This window comes from Carlito syrichta, unplaced genomic scaffold (assembly GCF_000164805.1).
Source record: "Carlito syrichta isolate Samal-C Ts95f unplaced genomic scaffold, Tarsius_syrichta-2.0.1 Scaffold301613, whole genome shotgun sequence".
Taxonomy (NCBI): domain Eukaryota; kingdom Metazoa; phylum Chordata; class Mammalia; order Primates; family Tarsiidae; genus Carlito; species Carlito syrichta.
In genome coordinates, this window is record NW_007245709.1 from 591434 (window position 1) to 611103 (window position 19670).

Sequence of the window (19670 nt, forward strand, 5' to 3'; positions counted from 1 at the left end):
GGATTAAATTAAGCATAGTTTCCACCTCTCTCATTCACCTACTCACCACCGATCCTTCCCATTCCCTTCCACAGTTCAGGATCGTTGCTGCCAATCACTATGGATTGTTTTAGGAGGAATTACATGAAACAAACACAACCAGAGCATGTTGTTTTTAAATTTCATTTAGTGCTGGAGCTACAAAGATGAGTAAGACATGGCTCCTACCTCAAAGACATTTATGTCAGATTAAAGGAGGTAAAACAGTATTGTACTTGTCTATACCTAGAAACGAGACAACTTGTACACTCAGTTTTATACTTAACTCAGTAGAGAAAGTTTACAATAATTGTCAGAAAAGGGAGTCACAAACATAGAAGCCTGGAAAACACATTTTGTTTTTAAAATTTCCCAACTAATGATACTCTTATCATCTGTGGACTTTTCTATGTTTTCTGTGTTTCAACAAAGATGCTACACTTTTTTTTTTTTAAGAAGAATACTATTGAGTGTGTGTAGACACAGCATTAATATTTTAATTATAATTGGGCTTTTTAAAAATTATGAGTTTGGAAGGTTGACATTAGAATTTAATTTATAGATTCCATGAAAATACTTTTCTAGCACATGAAGTTATAAATGACATTTTGCTGCAGTTCCACTTTTCAATTAAATAATGATGAAAGTTGTAAGAAATTTTATATTTCCTAATTCAGTTGCTGGGAATTGTAATAAGGACAAGGTGCCTTGTTTCTATCAACACTTTAAGTCAGGGATCTCCAACCCCTGGACCAGGGACTGGTATTGGACTGTGGCCTGTTAGGAATTGGGCTGCACAGCAGAAGTTGAGCAGTTGGCAAGGAGCAAAGCTTCCTCTATATTTGCAGTCACTTCTCATCATTTACATTATCACCTGAACTCCATTTTTGTTAGATCAGCAGTGGCATTAGATTCTCATAGAAAATTAAACCCTATTGTGAACTGTGAATACAAGGGATCTAGGTTGCAACCTCCTTATCTTAATCTAATGCTTGGTGATCTGAGGTGGAGATGATGCAGTGATGCTAGTGCTAGGGAGAAGCTGCAAATACAGGTTAATGTTAGCAGTGAGGTTTGACTGCACAGAGACCATAATAAATCAATTGCTTGCAGACTCATATCAAATCTGTATCAGTGAGTAGCAAGTGAGTTGATGTACTTCAACTGTATAATTGGTAGCAGGCTTTAAGTCAGAACCCAACACTTATTTAAGTCCACACATGACCTGTCCATTATTTTATTTACCACTTCTGCCCACACCTCCTTTTTTATGGTGAGTTGTAAAATTATTGCATTATATATTGCAATGTAATAATAATAGAAATAACATATACAATAAATGTCATGCGCTTGAATCATCCTGAAACCATATTTCCCCCACTCCCATTCATGGAAAAACTGTCTTCCATGAAACTGGTTCCCAATGCCAAAATGGTTGGGGACCGCTGCTTTTGCATTTAGAATATGGAAAGCGTATTGCTAACTTGACTGTTGTTTTCTTCTAGTGATACATTTTACACAAAATAGGAGCTCTTAGTTAACATTCCTACAAGATAAATGAAATGTTTGTTACAAATAAATTTACACGGCCTTTAACCGTCTCCATCTGCTAGGTGTGTTTGAATTTCAATGGTGCTTTATTTTATTTTAAAAAGTTTTCCAGTGACCCAAGCCCAAGAATGACTACCTGAATGTTGCCTTGGATACAGAAAGCAACAACAACAAAAAATTGGGGTTTGTTTTAAATTGAATAGTCAAGACAGAAGTCTTTCTTAAATAAATAATGAGGTTTTGAGACCATTTGTATGAGTAGAGAAATTCATTTGTGTTCGATTTGGTTTCCTCTCACTGCAGTTTTTAACAACATGGAGTTTTTATTTGAACAACATCTAAATCTACTAATTATCTCATTTCTAAATAAAAGTTTGTTATCATTTTGTCCAAATAAAGCAAGAACTACATTTCTGTGGTTAAGAGTAACAGCTGTGGAATCTTCCAGTTCTGGGTTCAAGTTCCAGCTCTGAACTTTCTAGCTGTAGCCTTAGACATGCTGTTTAACATTGATTAGCCTAAGTTTCCTGAATTGAAATAATGAGAGTAATAATATTGACCACAAAGAACTATTATACAAATTAACTTAAATGGTGAAATTTACATATAGCACTTGACTACATGTAAGTGAATGTATGGTAAGTATCTACAAATTTGAGCTGTAATTATAGGGAGAGTTCTGAGGTTTATCCACATCACCACTAGTTCATTAGTTTGTAATATTTATGATGAAAATAATTTCTAAAAATTGTCCAAAAGTCTAGAGAATTTCACTTTGTAAATTTGGAATATTTCTTTAAAAAATTTTTTTTCACTGACACAATATTTGAAGTTCTTCCAGAATGTTGTAAATTGTTATTCTCCAACTGCTCCATTGTTCCAAATGGCCTTACTACTTGTGCTGTATAGTCCTGAATGTATTTGAGGACCTAAATGGGGACATGAAAGACAAACTACTCAGGTTTGTAAATGTCACAAGAGTAGAAGGAAGGTTGAATGAATTCACAGTTAAAAAAATCTGGGTTTTGTTTCCAGGCCCAGTTGTTATGAGACTCAGGTGAGATAACTCTTCTGAATACACAAAAATTTAAAGCAAAACTCTCCTGTTGTTGTTATTGTCTTGAGAGACTAGGATTGTGAGACAAGCGCAATGGTGCAGGGTTGTGTGCACATTATTGCATGTAAGTTTAAAAATGTTCAAGCTTATTTTAGAGAGAAATCGGCAAAAGTGATACTTGAAATGGTAAAATCAATTTCAGACCCCAATAATATAATGTTAAGAAAGAACTGATTAAATTTTGCATTGCAATAGGAAGATATTGCCAGAGTAACAGAGGAAAATTTATTCTGCACTTACAAAGCTGCACACCTAAAACCCCACTGAAATATGATTTCTGTTGTGAACTGATTGTCTGTGCTTCCCCACATTCATATGTTGATGTCCTATCTCCCAATGTGATGCCACTTAGAGGTGGGACCCTTTGGAAAGTGATTAGGTTTAGATGAAGTCATGAGGGTGGAGCTCCCCCGATGGAATTAGTGCCCTTAGAAGAAGAAGGAGAGACCAGAGCTCACTTTCTCTGCCATGTAAGGACACAATGGAAATGTGATTGTCTACAAGCGAATGTAAGGGTCCTCACTAGGAGCTGACTCTAATGGTGCCCTTATCTTGGACTGTCAGCCTCCAGAACTGTGAGAAACAAATTTCTGTTGTTTAAACCATTCAGTATCTGATGTTTTGTTATGGTAGTCTGAGCTGATTAAGACAATTTCCAAACTTTAGAAGGGAGCACTTGAGGAAGTGAGATCTTGTTGATGAAGGGTCTGAGAATGTTGATTCATGAGATATTATTGAAAGAGCAGAGGAAGGAGAACACTGAACAGGTATTACAGGTTATACTTTAGGTGTTTACACAATATTCAGGAGCTATTAGAGAACGATGCTGCAAGAAGCATGACAAAATGCTCTAGCCGGTCTGACTTTCCCCTTGGTGAAGATTTCTGCTCAGCTAACACTGCTCCATATTCATTTAGGGCTCCGGTTCTCAGAAGCCCCAAGCATCACAGAAACAAGCTTATACACAGTGGCTTCTGATGTCTTTCTGGGTATGCTGATGCTTAGGATCATTCCCCTTCTTTCTAATTTTTCTAAACCAGTTTCATAACATGACACAAAGGAATCAAAATTTCCAAAGGACATTTCGATGAGGTAATGGTTCCTTTGTAGCTGCCAATTAGATATTCAGAGAATAATACCCCAAAGGTGTCAAAGAACATCACCACTGTGCTTAGAGTTAGGGGCCAGGAAGAGGAGCTTGAAAGATTGTTGCTTTCATCTCTTTGTAAGACAGTAGCCACCTGCAACTAGCAGACCAGATGGCACTAATTAGATCTGCCCATCCGTTACTTGGCAGAGGAATGGGCTTGAGATCTGAAAGGGACAACCTTTCACCTGCTGGACACTCAAGGTGAGAAGAAAAAGAGAAAGGGGCCAAGAGCTGATTGTCTGGCTAGTCAGTAACCAGGAACTCAGGCTTTAGGTATTTGATCTTTTAGAATGTCAGTTTCTTAGATATAAAGGTGTTACATGAAATGAAATGACCAGAAGTGGAGGGAACTGCACATTTAAGTGAAAAACTATAAATAAACCAGTAAAAGGAGGAAACTCTTGCAATTATCCAGTATAACTCTTTCATAGTTTGTGAAATTTTTAGAAAAAATATATTTGTCTTTATCCTTCCAGTCTATTACTTTTACTCTTAAAACTAGCACTGCTACTTGTTTTCCATAATAGTATATTCATGTCCCATGTTTCTGTTTCCCAAGGTGTAGGTAGCAAATGTATGAATCAGTCCTTAGGGGAAAATTCCAGTCTCCAAAGCACATGGCAGTTCCCAGCATAGATATTCTGCTGTTCCAATATGAGCAGCAATCTCCCAGGAAATGTATGGTACTCCAGCAGCCATCACATCTAAGGTTTAACTCTGCGTGGCGATAAAGAGTAAGTCAGATGAAGAAAAGTCACATTTCTAGGAGCCTATGATAGTCCTAGAAGCTATTTGAAGAAAATTCTTTTATTGACAGAGAGGTGGAGGACTAGAGGAAGCACAAGTGCTTGAGCAAATGAGAATGTGTGATTGAGTGTGATCAAACAGAACAGGGTAAGGGATCAGTTTTTATTCCATAGCAGCCTTTGAAAATAGCTCACCAAAGGTTAATAGGAAAGTTCTCCTATTATAAAGAGAGTTATTTTTAAGGTTAAAATATTGTAAGTGTGACAACTAAAAAAACAGTGAGACATTTCAGGTTTGGAGAATGAGTGTACGAGTGTGCCTGCCCCTGTGTCTTTATGTGTATATGAGGCATGATCATTATTTGTTGAATATGGTTTCACTGATAACTCTTTGAGTATTTTTATCTATTAGAAGGATCTACAATGTTACAAATTTGCCAACTGGGAGAAAGCATTACTCTGGAGTTTTTTCTCCTGGTGTCACTGTGAATGTAACAGATTTGCTAATATTTAAGAGAAGCAAGGCAGCATTTTGTTTGAGAAGCTGACTAACCCTTGGGTTATGAGTAAGATATAAGTTCTATAGTAAAGTGAAAGACATTTGACTATCAAGTGAGGTTGGGCCTGGGAACAACTGCCAGAACAGAGGAGAAATGCCAAGAGATAAAGAAAATGGAAGTTTCTGGGTTGTGAAGCAAGAGAAAATTCTGTAATCTTAAACATGTTTGGTACTGTCTGGTATTCTATTAACAAAATATTAAAGCAGAATGAAGATGGCCACTTCTAGATGTATCACTTGAGACAGCTTTAGCAGAGAAGTAGAAAGACTTGTGAGAATGGACAGCAGGGTCCTCTGAGACTGTGATCTAAAGGACGGTCTGATTTTACTCTGACATGATAATCCCAGCTAACATTTAATAAATATTGTGCACAAAGAACTTTGTAGATAAGTGCATTTTATTATATTATTTTTACAATTTCCATGGAGAAGATACAACTTTTCCATTCATTTTATAAATGTAAAAATTGAGACCTATAGAGATTAAGAATTAGCTCTAAGTCTGACAGGTGGTGTCAAGATTTGAATGGAGGTGGTGGTTTGTGGTTCACGTAGAAACTTTAGCTTAACTGAAGAGAGTGGACTTTGCTGAGAAGCTAACATGGGAGTGGTGATCTGGGAAAATGCATTTGAGCAGAGAGACAGGGTGGCCAAAGACCCTCAATATGCCTGGGGGACTCAAAGAAGAGCCTGGATAACAATGGTCTGGAATGCAATGGGTAAGGAAGAGAAGAGGATATGAGGAAGTCAGAGAGTAACCAGCTCATGTAGTGCTTTGAAGACCTTGAGAGAAATTTGGTTTTTCATTACAATGAAGTGCAAGCCAGTTACATCAATTTGCTTACCTTTATAGCTTGAACCATGCTAGACTGAATGACAGAAAAAAAGTTATGGGGGAAGTAGGAGAGACCATTCTGGAGATGTGATCTGAGCCAGAGTTGGGAGTCGACGGGCAGAAGATGTTTTGAAAGACCCACTGGTAGTGATCACAATGTAATGTCAATCCCCAAAAGGTTGATGTCAACCCTGCCATTCTACCTCAGCATAGAATGGAAGGCTGCCAATCTTCAATTTCATTAGAACCTATTGATGCAGTAAACCTAATAATAGGCAGTGAAAATCAGCCACTCACACCCTCCATTAGAGGAAAGGGTCAAGATAACTGCTTTCCACTGAGGTATTAAGGAGAAGTTTAGCATTTTGTTATTTTTTTTTTTTTTTAAAGCATGTCTATTCAGTAGAAGCAGGGATGTTCAGGAAGCTGACTCATGAAGGCTGCCTGGCTGATCGCTCAGAGTTTATTGCTTTGAAAAAGTGACATCAAGAATATAGGAGAAAGGAGTGCAAGGAAAGTAAAAGTTTTAAGGAAAAGCAAAAAGATAAGCACTACATTTTCTAATGGAGCCGATGTCTTACCACTCAATTAATTTCAGAGTCAAGGCCCAATTTTAATTCTGAATCACCTTCTAGTTTTACTTATAAAGGACTTTTCATTACGCCAAATTAAGTAGATGGAGGTCCAGTTGTTTATTATCTAGCACTAAACCATTCCTACAAAAAGACACCTGTGCAAGCCATTTGGCTCTAGTCAACTTTTTTTTTTCAATTTAATTATGAATATAATTAGAATGAGTTAAGAGACAGGCTAGGCATCAGCCATAAAATTTCCAGTTTGCTAACACACATGCACATACACACACACATAATTAAAAAGCAACCACAACAAAAAACCCACCATCCCTGTTAGAATGTTAGCTTGCAGCGAGAACTCTAAAAAGAGAATCTTTGTAAAATTTACCTTTATTTTAAATTCAAAATTCCCTGAAATGGTGCCAAAGAGGATATTTTTATACTACATTATTTTTACATCTCTGGTTTTTCTGTGTTGAACCTTTACATCCTGCTTTTTATGTTCTCTGGTTTTAAGGCAATTTGTCACTAGCATGCTTTCATGCTTAGCAGCCATTTTTAGTCAAGTGCCTTGCAAGCTCTGTTTCCTTTCTCCTAAAGAGTGTCATCATGGAGTTGATGATGCATCAGAAATAGTTTGACCAAAGGGCAAGATAAAGTCAAGAGTAAAGAAAATATTTGCAAATATACTTGACTGGCTTCTTCCCCCCAGTTACCTATTGAAAGTATACTTTGAAGGCAAAAGATGCATAATGGCCATGGGGGGGAGGAGGAAACCCTAGTACTTGCAATGAGTAATTTTGCCATAGGGTAACACCTTTAATTTAAGTTATTTGTATATGAGGCTAATGTGACTGACATAAACAGAGGTATGAGTTATATTTAAGGTCTAGGCATAGGGTATGCTCTACCTTTGATGACTAATAGTTTGCATTTTAATGTGTGCAGTCAATCCTACGGGTACTATTTCTCATAATTTGTTTTACTGCTTAATCATCATTTTTAAAAAACAGTCATAAAAATTATACTGTTTTCAAATACCATACTGCATGTGTGACTGCAGACTTCAAATAGTAGACTTTGATGTAACATCATTAGTATCTCCATTTAACACTGGTTTATCTAGTCTCTAAGTGTTATAGATATGCATACACATATGTGTATATGTATATGCAGATATATAAAATAAACGTGTGCATAAAAATATAATAAATATATATAATGCTTATATGATATTTATATATTATTGTATGTAATATTAACAGAAACTGGAAAAGATGTCTAAAGAGATAATATTGGAATCATAAGATTGTTTTGACCAAGGAGTTACCATTGATTACATTCCCATAATGAGAAATATATGAAACATTGTTTGGGAGTGGCAGAGAGGAATGTAATTACTTTTACACACAAAAGCAACTCTGGAAACTTACAATTCAACAAATCAACAATTGTAAACTCACATACCCTGATTTGATCATTACACATTGTATACACATATTGAAACATCACATTGTGCCCCATAAATATGTATAATTATTTTGTGCCAATTAAAAATAATAATAAAGGCAAAAAAAAAAAAGCTAGAGGAAAAATTAAACACCTTAAGTTGAGGCATGGGCTATATAAAAAAGGTGCAAACTTTTAAAAATAGTAGCAGCAATGACTGAGATAAGAAAAATTCACTGGCTGGGACTAACAGCAGAATAGATATTGAAGAAAATAATAGTGCACTTGAAGGCACAGCATGATACATAAAAGACAAAATTGATAAACTGAACTTCATCAAAATTAAAAATGTCTGTTCTTCTGAAGACAATGTTAGAAGGAAAAAAGTTACAGAATGGGCAACAATATTGACAAATTTATACATTTAATAAGCAACTCATATCCATAATATATAATGCATACTCAAAGCTCAACAGTAAAAAACAGCCCAACTTTTAAAATGGTACAAGATTTGAAGGGACACTTAACCATGGAAAATAATAGATTGGCAAAGAAACACAATAAAAGATATCATATTAATCATTAGTAAAAAGCAAATTAAACCACAAGATACCATTCTACACTTATTAGAATGACTAAAATTAAAAACACTGGCCACAGTAGGTATTGGTGAAGATGTAGAGGAACTGTAACTCTCATACACTGTTGGCAGAAATTGCAAAATGGTACAACCACTTTGGAATACAGTTTGGCGATTTCTTAAAAAGTTCAAATACACCTACCATATGAACCAGCTCCTCCAATTCTAAGTATGACCCAAGAGGAACAAACGCAACTGTTCTACAAAAACCCGTATATGAATATTTATGAAAGCTTCATTTGTAATAGTCAAAAACTAGAAAAAATTCAAATGTCTATCAACAGATGAATGCATAAAAAATTGTGTTATATCCAAATAATGAGATATTACTCCTCAACAAAAAGGAATGGACTCTTGATAAATATATCCACATAGATAAATCTTAAAATAATTATGCTGAGTAAAAGAAGCCCTCCTCCCTAAGATAGTGTATACTATATAATTTTATTTCTATAAAATTCTAGACAATGTAAATGAACCTACAGTGACAGAAAGCAGATCGGTGGTGGCTTGGGATGGGAGTGCAAAGGAGAAGGAAGGAGGATTGCTAAGAATTAAGAGCAGTCTTTTGAAAATAATGGATATGTTCATTAGCTTATTATGGTACTTACATTTGTCAAAACTTAGCAAAGTGTACACTTTTAAAATGTGTAGTTCATTGTATGTTAATTATACCTCAGGAGAGCTAGAAAAAAAATCTATTATTAAAAATGACAAAAAATAAAATTAAAAAAGAGAAATGAAGGGAAGGATGGAAAGAAGAAAGAGAAAGGGAAGAACTGACAGTTAAATGTTGATTGAACAAGAAACAGAGGTTTGAGCACATTATTAGCATCCAAATATTATAACCTGACTACTAAATATTCGAAAGTGTGAAGTAGAATAAATTAATATTTCATATTAGGCTATAAAAGATATGTACGGTTGATAAATCAAAAGTGGAGATATTATCTAGAGTTTTGAAAGTAACCACTAGAAGAGATTAAAATTAAAATCATTTAATGAGGTTTCCTTTCATGACGAGGCTTGGGGATGTGAGGTACTAGGGCGCAATTCTTTGCTTCCTGTCGTTACTTCATCTCTGTGATTTGGTTTGTTGTAATTTGATATAAGTAAATAATTGTGAAGAAGAATACTAATAAAATTAAACTTAAAATAGTTACTCATATAAAAGTAAAACATTGTGTATATCTAGATGAGTTTCAAAAGAAGATGGGTGAGCAACTGGTTATAGAAATCAGAGCGCAGAGTTAAAAATGTATTCAGAGAGGTCAACATTTAAAGCAATAATGCTTTTATTCTCTAGTAGTAGATACTGAAACACTGATCACTCTTGGGAAGCCTACTTTATTTCTAACCTAAAACACCAATACGGACATTTCTGATCTTTAATTTACATCTAAACTCATTTTAAAATATGAAGAAAGAATTGATTGTGGAGTTATATAGGATAAGATAGGATACACGGGTCTTATGTAGGATGATGTGACAGACAGATATTTGGCAATAGTTATTCCTTGAGGCAAGGTAGAATGATGGAAAGCATTTAGGTTTTAGGGTCTGCAGTTGAATGCTAAGTCTAATTTTTTGAGCTATGTGAATGTGGGACTTCTTTAAAAATTTTCTTTCTTTTAAAACCATTTATTGAGTGCCTAATACAGAGTAAGAAAAAAATATTGTCTTATTTAATTCTCATAGTAACTTCATGAGCTATAAATTATTTTCCACACGACCTTTCAATTTTTCTAATATCTCTTGCTTTGTTATTTTGAAGACTAAATGAGACCATTGTTTGAAATACCATTGGGTTTTTTCTTCTCTCTTTCCTGGGAACTTTGGGAAAATGCAGATATCAAAACAGAAAAGACACTGCTTGTTGCCTTTTTGCTTTGGATCTGTAGAGTTTCTAGAACAAAAAATATGGGAATAGAGGCAAACTTTTAGTACATTTCCTAGGATTTAGATCTACTGGAAATGTGCGGACCCCCTGCAGGCCTCTAGCCACAAGATTGCATCACCTATCATAAAACTCTATGGCTGTGTTTTTCTGCCGAGTTCACATTTACAGTACTAATAATGCCTTCAGCACAAGTCATTTCCAGGGAATTAAGTCCTTGTAGTCGGTGGGTTAAATCCCCACAAAATAACCTGCAGGTGACCCAATTGAATTGACCTCAAGTATAGAATTTCAGATCAATAGCTGCAGTACTTAGATTCTGAAATATAACAGTCTCTAGTGTTTTGTTACCCCAATGAGTATTATCAGACAGGGGATCACTGTGGCAATTGCAAGGTCTTATGATATTAATGTTTGTTTTTGGTCCAAAAAGGATCTATTTTAAAAAGTGAATGCCTTCTGTTCACTCTTTTTGGAATATGTGATGATGACTTCCTAACATATAACAAAAACTAAAGTAACTGAAATAGTACAAGTGGTCATTAATTGCTTGTACTAGAAATAGCATTTCTTCCCCAGATGCAAAGCATTCTCATTGGATATAAATTTCAACAAGATTTTACAATGAGATTTACGTCTATCCACCCTTTGACTGCCAAAAGGGTAACAGATTTCTCTCTTTAGGGCCAAATAATAATGTTAAGGCTTCACAAGTTGGGCTTGGAAGTAGTGAAGAGAAAAGGGGAAACATTGTTATGACAATATGAACCCTGCCATTGACTGGCATGGCATTTTGCTTATGTCTAGTCAAACTACAGAAACCACTTTAAGTATTTACACCAACAAAGAGAATTAATTTGATATGGGGAATGGTGACCCAATGATGAAAAAGCTGAGAGTCAGATAAGAAAGGGTGATGTCAATAAGAAATTAGGCACAGTGGGAGGGACAAAGAAAGGAGGGTGAGCATTACCAGATGGAACCTGAAACCAGAATGGGTCTGTCCATTCATGGCTGAAGTCATGGTGGAGGAGCCTCAGGCAGAGAAGCTAATTGAGGCAGATGGGCGGGCAAGGGTAAGGGCCTAGGGGATAAACTAGTAAACTGCTGGCCTTTGTCTTTCTCCTGCCAACGGCTTCAACTGGCTGTAATAGCACCTCAAGAGCACCTGAAAAGTAAGCTGGCTAGGAACAACCCTCCTACAATACAGAGAATAAAAGAGGGAAGAGCAAGGATCTGAGGACTAGGAGGTCCAGACCCAGCATGTATGAACATATCTTCTGTGATTTAACTTTACTTGGTTAATCCCTTTCCATATCAAGCCAAGAACTTGTGAGTAGATATGTTGAGTTTTTCTTGATTTTAAAAGAGGCAATGTGAACTATGACAAAGGTTTCTGGGACTGGATATAAATGTCCTTACAATTTTAAAGATGTTTTAGTACAATTGATATACAATGGAGTAAAAGTATCTCCTTTTGTGTGTGTGTGTGTGTGTGTGTGTGTGTGTGTGTGTGTGTGTGTGTGTGTTCCTTGTTTATTTCAACCATTACTAAGGAACTAGGTGGCTATTCTCCTATTGCTTAAGGATATTTAAATATGAATTACAACCTAGAGTTTGCCCTGAGTTTAGTACAGAAGAACTAACTTCATGTAAAGTACATGGATTAATGAATGTATGTCTCTGGCCAACACCATTACATATTTCTCAGCCCCCTTACCCTGTTGTTTGTCCTGTCATTTTATGTGTTAAAAATAATGATTCTAACATTCTGAGTTACTTAAAGAACAGTTGCTGAGTGTCTTAGTCCATTTTGGATGCTATAAAAAGTGCCATAAACTGGGTAGCTTATAGACAACAGAAATTTATTTTTCACAGTTCTGTAGTCTGGGAAGTCCAAGATCAAGGTGATGGCACATATCACGTCTAGTGAGGGTCCGCTTTTTGATTAATAGATGGCAACTTCTAACTGTGTCATCATATGGGGGAAGAGGAGACAGGTCTCTCTCATTCCTCTTTTAAAAGGTCACTGATCCCATTCAAGAGGTCTCTGCTCCAGTGACCTAATTACCATCCAAAGTCTCCATCGCCTAATACCATCACAGTGGGGGTTAGGATAGCAACATATAAATTTTAGTGGGACACATTAAAATCACAGCACTGTCACTGAACAATGAAGGAAAACCTCCCCTGTCTCTTTTTTTCTAAATTATATTCTCAAACAAAGCTCCTCTGGAGAAACAGGTTAGCACTGTTTGTATAGCCTCTTATGTTTTTAAGGAATTTTCTTAAGTACTTTCTCATTTATTCTTATCACAACCCATTTTATAGGTGTTGGCAAAAACTCTTGCCATAGCTGTCAGTCCAATAGCATGCTGCCTGGCTCAAGTTTGCCTTGTTCAGTTCTGACCAAATTCAGAATTTCTGAAATTCCGTCCAATTTAGACATAAGTCTAGATATCCCAGAAATAATCCTACTCTAGAGAAAGTTTTTAAAAAATGCTCTCACATGAGTTCTGAGGACCTTCTTTCCCTTAAGCTGAGAGAATGACTTTCCTAATATCTTTAGAATCAGATGAAGAAAAGCAAGCTTGAATGATGGATATACTATATTATGGCTCCAATTCAACACATATGTTTCCAAATGAAATCATCCTCACTTGAAATGCCATCTCAGCATTGTGAGTGGTCTGCCATGCTTGCATGTTCCAAGACAGAATATCAGAATAAGCTGTTATTAAATATCTACCTGTTTTTCCTTTGTTTTTTCTTTTTAAATGAAGTTAAGAGAGTCTGGTAATTATAGAATATTGCTCTTCTTGAGAAGTGGAGGAAAATCATGGCAAGGGATAAGAGCTCCAACCTCATCTCAAAACCCATAATTAGAGTACTCTTACTACATTCAATAACAACAACAACAACAACAACAGCAACAACAACAATGAATTCTGAAATTGTGAGCAAGTAACAAGAGACAGACCTCGTGAGAAAGCCTGTGATTTATTTTTGTTGATATCATTTTGCCAGAGCTTTAAAAAAAAGTATGAAGACTTTTGTGAATGAAAAATAGAATAAAAGGACACATTGAGGGGCTGTTCTCCAATATGGGCCCCTAAATCTTCACTCCCACTAATGGACCACTAACAACACAAGCATCCAAGATCAGACCTCCTAAGTGGAACATTTTTTCTTGGAGATTTGTCTTGTTGGGACTTTAATTAAGCTCCTGCCAGGCTTGCAAGCTTTTTAATTTTACCTTTCTTTCTTCTTTCTTTCTTTTTCCTTCTTGAATCAGCTTGTTTGACAGGAAACTTTTTCCAAGCTGTCACAGTTATAGTAAGTTTGCCCTAAGATATTAAATTTTGAGATGTACTAGTAGTTGCTTCTCTAAAGATGAGTAGCAGAAATTCCCTTGTACTTGGAAACGATTTTCAGTCATTCACTTATTCATTTCTACTTAAGTGTGTGTTTTACAAATAAGAAAATAACACAAGTGAAATCTTCATGGCATGTACAATGACAGTTGGTTAGTAAGAGCTATAACTCGACTCCCATAAAGTCACAGTATAATAGAAGAAACTTGCCATTACTTAATCTGATATTCACACAGCTCATAAGCAAATTGTAGCTGACTATTTACTAGTATGGGGAGGTAAGGATGAGTGAGCCAAAAAAAAAAAAAAGTGATGCCTCACTTGATGATTTAACACATATTTAATGAAATGTAATATTTAATTTACTTAGGTTCCTTTTCAAGACACTTTTGTACTCAAACTCATTTCTATTTTGAAAGTATAAAGGCAGGAACTAGGGGTGCAAAAGGTGACCTCTTTAAAGCAGATTCCATGAGAAGTTATTCTCATTTAAGGAAGTTTAGTTAAATTTGCCACCCTAAAAAGGACGTCATCTTTTTTCTTCCTTAATTAAAAAAAAAAAAGAGTCGATAATATTGCAGGACCAGAAAGAAAACAAGCCATCAAACTCACAAAAGCTAAAAGGAAAGATATGGAGCGTTGGGGATCTGATCTGTTCTTCATGGTTATTATTATCATCATTCTTATTATTTACTTAATAATTCCACAATGCCAGGTTATCCCACCAACTGCTCCTTTTCGTGAGGTACTTACTGATTGCCTCCACAAACCGCTCAAAGAAACTGTAAGGGAAGAGCGGCTCAGGCAGCTCCCGGAAAAACATCTTCAGTGCTCCAGTGACAACGTGGATGTCCTCCCACTGGCTGTCGTCCAAATTCAGCTTCTCTTCTGGGAAAACACGAGGAGAAATGGAACAACTGGTTTTAATGAAACAATTACAAGACACTAATTATTATGTTAATGTTTGCCTACTATCATCAGCAACCGTTAACAGCCTTCTGCACCTAGAGGTTTGGTGCTGTGCATGTTTTTTTTTTTTTTTCCCCTTTTTTCCGTAGGAAGGGAACATTTTCAATGGAATACCATCTGTAGGAATGCAGCTAACAAAAAAACAAGAGACACAAAGAGACACTGCCATTGACACAGTATGTCAGATACATTTATTCCCATAATGCATCAGTATGAAAATTAGCATCACAGCTCAACATGATTCAAAGCTATTTGGTTTTGAGGCCGAGGGGCTAAGAGTTGCCAATGATGGCCGGCTCAAGGGACCGGCCTAAAGGCCTTGCCGAGCCAACAGGAGACATATGCTAAACATGGCAATAGAAAATGAGTTATTGCTTTACATGTGTTAGCCTTGCTATGTACAAGGGAATAATGGGTAACACTTTTTCCCTTTTTTTTTTTTTGCCTGAATATAAAGTCAGCAAGGAATAGAATACTGAGTGAGAAAGGATATTAATTCCTTCTTACTGCTTCAAAAATATCCTTTTTTTTTTTTTTTTTTTTTAGTTCTCATCTCAGTGAGAAAAATATGCCCAGCAACAATATTAGACAGACCCCTGTTGGCCTACGTAGGCTATGCAAAGCTGTCAAAAATGATAACACACTAAAGACAAACCACAAGTGCTTACCAACTCTTTTAGAAACAACAGAAATGTTTGCTTGGGAAGAGTGAGTGAGTTGAGGCATTGAAATATTAAAGAAAGTAAATGCCAAAATGAAGGTTTTAGTGAAATAAAGTATATTGGGAAATTATTATTGTCCTTTTCACCCTCAATGTGAATGTCTGGCATTATTCTCACTCAAGAAGTGGAAGTATTTGTGTCTGAAAGGACATCTTTACATACAATGAAAAGAAAGCAAGGCACAAAGGCGTTGCTGTCGTTCCCTAGGATCTGTCTTTCTAAACGTGCAACATGGAAAAGATTTCGGATTCTGGGCTTCATGAAAACTAAGACTAAGCATTTTAGAGAATCTGGGGGTTAACAGCAAAGCTGAGAATCCTGGCAAGAACTTAACAGGTATTTGGTTAACTGCAATGCTGTTTCTTTACTGATGTCTTGGGCTTACATTCACATGCCCCTTCAATGTCAGTTTTATGAATGCAAAGGAGCATTCTGAAACAAAAAGGTAAGGAAAGCTGAGAATTGTCACTGTAGGGATTCTCTGCATGGGCTGTTTTGCTAATAGTGTTCATGTCCTTTTAAAAAACTAGCCCAGTTCTTTATCAGATTTTTTTTCTAAATGAACGATCATTTCTTGGGCTAGCAAGTGATGTTCCTGCTCAATAGTATGTTTGCAAAGAGAAGAAATGAAGGTGGATCTGTTTATTTCAGATGGGCTATTCTTCCCTTTCAGTCTTCATTCCTACCTCAATCATAACATAATAATATGATCCACAACAAAATCAGCAGAGGAGACCTTCTTTCTGCCCTGCAATCATTTTTGATTGATTGTATTTCAACAATTAGTCTTTTATTTGGCTACACACTATTGAAATAGGCCGACAGCATCTTAGCAGGCCAGCTTTAAACAGTCAACTGTTAACAATAGCATCAAAAAGGGAGACCTGATGGGGTTTACTGTCACTTTAAAGAACGAGGTTTTCACATTGTTGAAATCTGTCAGATATTTTGAAATGTCCCTCTCACTATGGTGCCACACCCCCTGCGTGCCCTTATAATAAAATTGGTTTTACTCCTGATTAAATCATTTTCTCCCTACCCACTACCATACTTCTCATAATGGACCTGTGCGCTCTACAGCTGGTGTTCTTCCCATGGTACCAATTCTTACTTTATCTTTTAAGCACTTTGCTGCTAAGATCTCATGCAGAGTGCTTATGTTTTGTTAAGAGCTTCATTCTTAGAGAAATAGCTTAACACATGTTCTAAAAATGTTGTACAACTTATTGCTTAAAACACATTTAGAAAATGTATAAGTACTGTAGCTTTGGCACTGAACTTTAAGTGGAAACCTAAACACACACACACATGCACGCAACTATATCTACCAAACATTTATCAGAAAAGTCCAATGCAAAATACCATTTTGGTGCACAGGTTAGTGATTGTTAAAGGAAAGTGTTCAGCAGGTGAAAAAGCAAAAGGTTTTTGTCTTGAGCAAGAAAACAACAGCAATAACAACTAATTGCTTACCCAAAGGAAGTCACCTTCACATAAATATCAAGTGAACATATGTTTTATGTTCAAGTGAACATAAAAATGGAAGGTTTTAATACATGCAAAGAAAATTTACCTGTCAGTAAATAACGTCTGATTATGTCCACTTAAATTACCATATATTAATATGAATTTGTCACTTAACTCAACATTCCTACTATAGATACCCATATAGTCTTCATGAAGAAAAAAGTAATAATTTGTAGCTCTCCAACAAGTAACTTCAATAAGCAACATGGCAAATAGTTGGTAATGGTTTTTTGAAATATAATATTTAATTTTTATATCAAACTTTTAATAATTAACCAAGGTTAAGATCGCTTGTAAACCAAAGAGTGGTAAGGCATATTTTTCAAGGATACTGTGGTTTATCTAAGCATACAGTTATGTCCATATAATGACTTTTTATGACGCCAACCAGTCTTCAAGATGAACTAACCATAACCCGTTCCTGGTGTTAACAGGCATCATTACAAATACATTTACATTATTTGACAAACATTTTCTAACTAGACTATTCACAGTGGTGATATCTTATAGTTCTCCCTTTTCTAATAGAGCAGAATTTTTCTATTTTCATTTTTTTCTAATTTTTCTGGAATTTTTTTGTGTTGTGGGGGCTGTTGTGTGCATTCTAGAACATTTAGCAGCATCCCTGGCTTCAACCCACAGATGCCAGGAGCACTTCCCAGAGGTGATGATAAAAAAAAAAAGTTTCTAGATATTGCCAAATATCTCTCCATGGTACAAAATTATTCCTGGTTGCGAACCACTATAATGGGGTCCATAAGAGACTATAGATGTTACTCCATAAATATTGATTTATGAAGTTTACCTTAGATGGGTAGGAAACTAGAAAATTAGATACACATACACTGAGATTTCCTTACTATGAACTTAAGAATTGGTAATTACTATTGCCCAAATAAAAACATTTTATAGGACAAAATTCATATGAAGACATCCAGAGTATTTTGTAACAAAAATAATAACCAATAATTATTTAGTGCTTATACTGTACCAAGGACTATGCTATAATCTAACTTGATTTTTTCTGTAAGTTAATGAGGAATAGACTACTGCTATCATCATATCCATTTTACAGATAGGGAAAATGAGGCATGGGTAGTTAAGTAACTTTCCCATGGCTGACAAGTGATGCAACTAGGATAAGGAGCCGGAAAGCTCCCACTATGTTCAGAACCACTATGTTCAGACTTAATCTTGGCTGGCAGAAGCAGGAAGGGAATAAGCATGTAAATAGTAATGGCAAGTGATAGTAGATTTAGTATTACTTTAAACATAGCAATTTTTGCTGGACTTGGTGGCTCGGTCTGTAATCCTGCGCCTTTGGGAGGCTGAGGTGAGTGGATTGCCTGAGCCTGCGGGTTCGAGACCCGCCTGGGCAGCAAGACCTCATCTCTACAATAAATCAAAAAATCAGCCGGGCGTGGTAGCGCGTGCCTGTAATTCCGGCTACTTGGAAGGCTGAGGTGGAAGGATCACTGGAGCCCAGCAGGTCAAGGCTGCGGTGGCGGGGAGCGGCCACTGCACTCCAGTCTGGGCGACAGAGTGAGACTCCAACTCAAAAAAAAAAAAAATTGTAATTTTTGCATCTTATCCCTAAACGTCTTACTTGAGGCCACACTTTTACCTTAAACTGACTTTGATCTTTGGTAATTACTCATTTATAAAAAACACAGATTTTTATATAAATAGATATAAAATAAACAGGTAATAAAAAGGAACTATATTAGAAAAGGTACAGAGTTGGAGCAAATGGTTATGTAGTAATGGGGTGAAGAAGAAATATGATAAAGTGGAAAAGAAACTATACAAAATGCCCATTCCAGGCTTGCATGTACCACTAGTTCATTGTATATCTATTTGTTTATTTGTGAAATGAAGACATTAAGAAGGATAATTGTTGGCATCAAATGGGAAAATGTATCTGAAAAACATTTGAGAAGTCCAAGAAACAAAATCCAAGATGCCACTACAATGGGGAAGGTGTGTAAAGGCCCAAAAACCAAACTATATAAGGAACTAAGGCAATGGAAACACCAAGCAAACATTGTAAACCAGCCTGAATGTTGTAGAGGATTTATCTCAGTGTGATGCAGTTTGTCATATAGGATCAACAAAACCTTTACATGCTGGAGTCCAGTCCTGGGAAAAAGTCTAGTTGAATCAAGATATCTCACAATCCCTATATTCGTAATCTGCGCTGGTTTCTGCCAGCTCGCCAATTAGGCTACCTTAAATGTATTTTGGTCATGGCTTTTAAGCATATAAACAGAAATGAAGATAGGTTAAAGAATCCAAATAGTATGTGACTTTTAGGAGATCATAAAAATTATATCTAAGTGTTGGATTCAAATAAGGCTATCTTTGAAATGAAATGCCCTTTCTTGGGCTTAAATGTATTTTATTTATTTATTTTTAAAGTAAAAACATATCTATATCAATCTTAAAATATTATATTTGAAAGAAAAAAATTGACAGTAGTGATTAGGACAAATTTTTCTTAGGAAGAAGAACTGAAAGATGGACCTTTGATAGCCATAGTAG

General features: G+C 35.9%; 1 protein-coding gene across 1 annotated transcript in view; it reads right to left on the bottom strand.

The window, feature by feature from the left end:
* Positions 1-17567, bottom strand: part of LOC103257192 (rho GTPase-activating protein 15-like) — a 140996-nt gene extending 123429 nt beyond the window's left edge. Inside the window, exons 1-2 of the mRNA XM_008054919.2 lie at positions 17539-17567; positions 14665-14828 (exon numbers count right to left, since the gene is read on the bottom strand). Coding sequence (XP_008053110.2) covers positions 14665-14828; positions 17539-17567 — 193 coding nt within the window. The remainder of the gene's footprint in view (positions 1-14664; positions 14829-17538) is intronic.
* Between the last annotated feature and the right edge of the window lie 2103 nt (positions 17568-19670).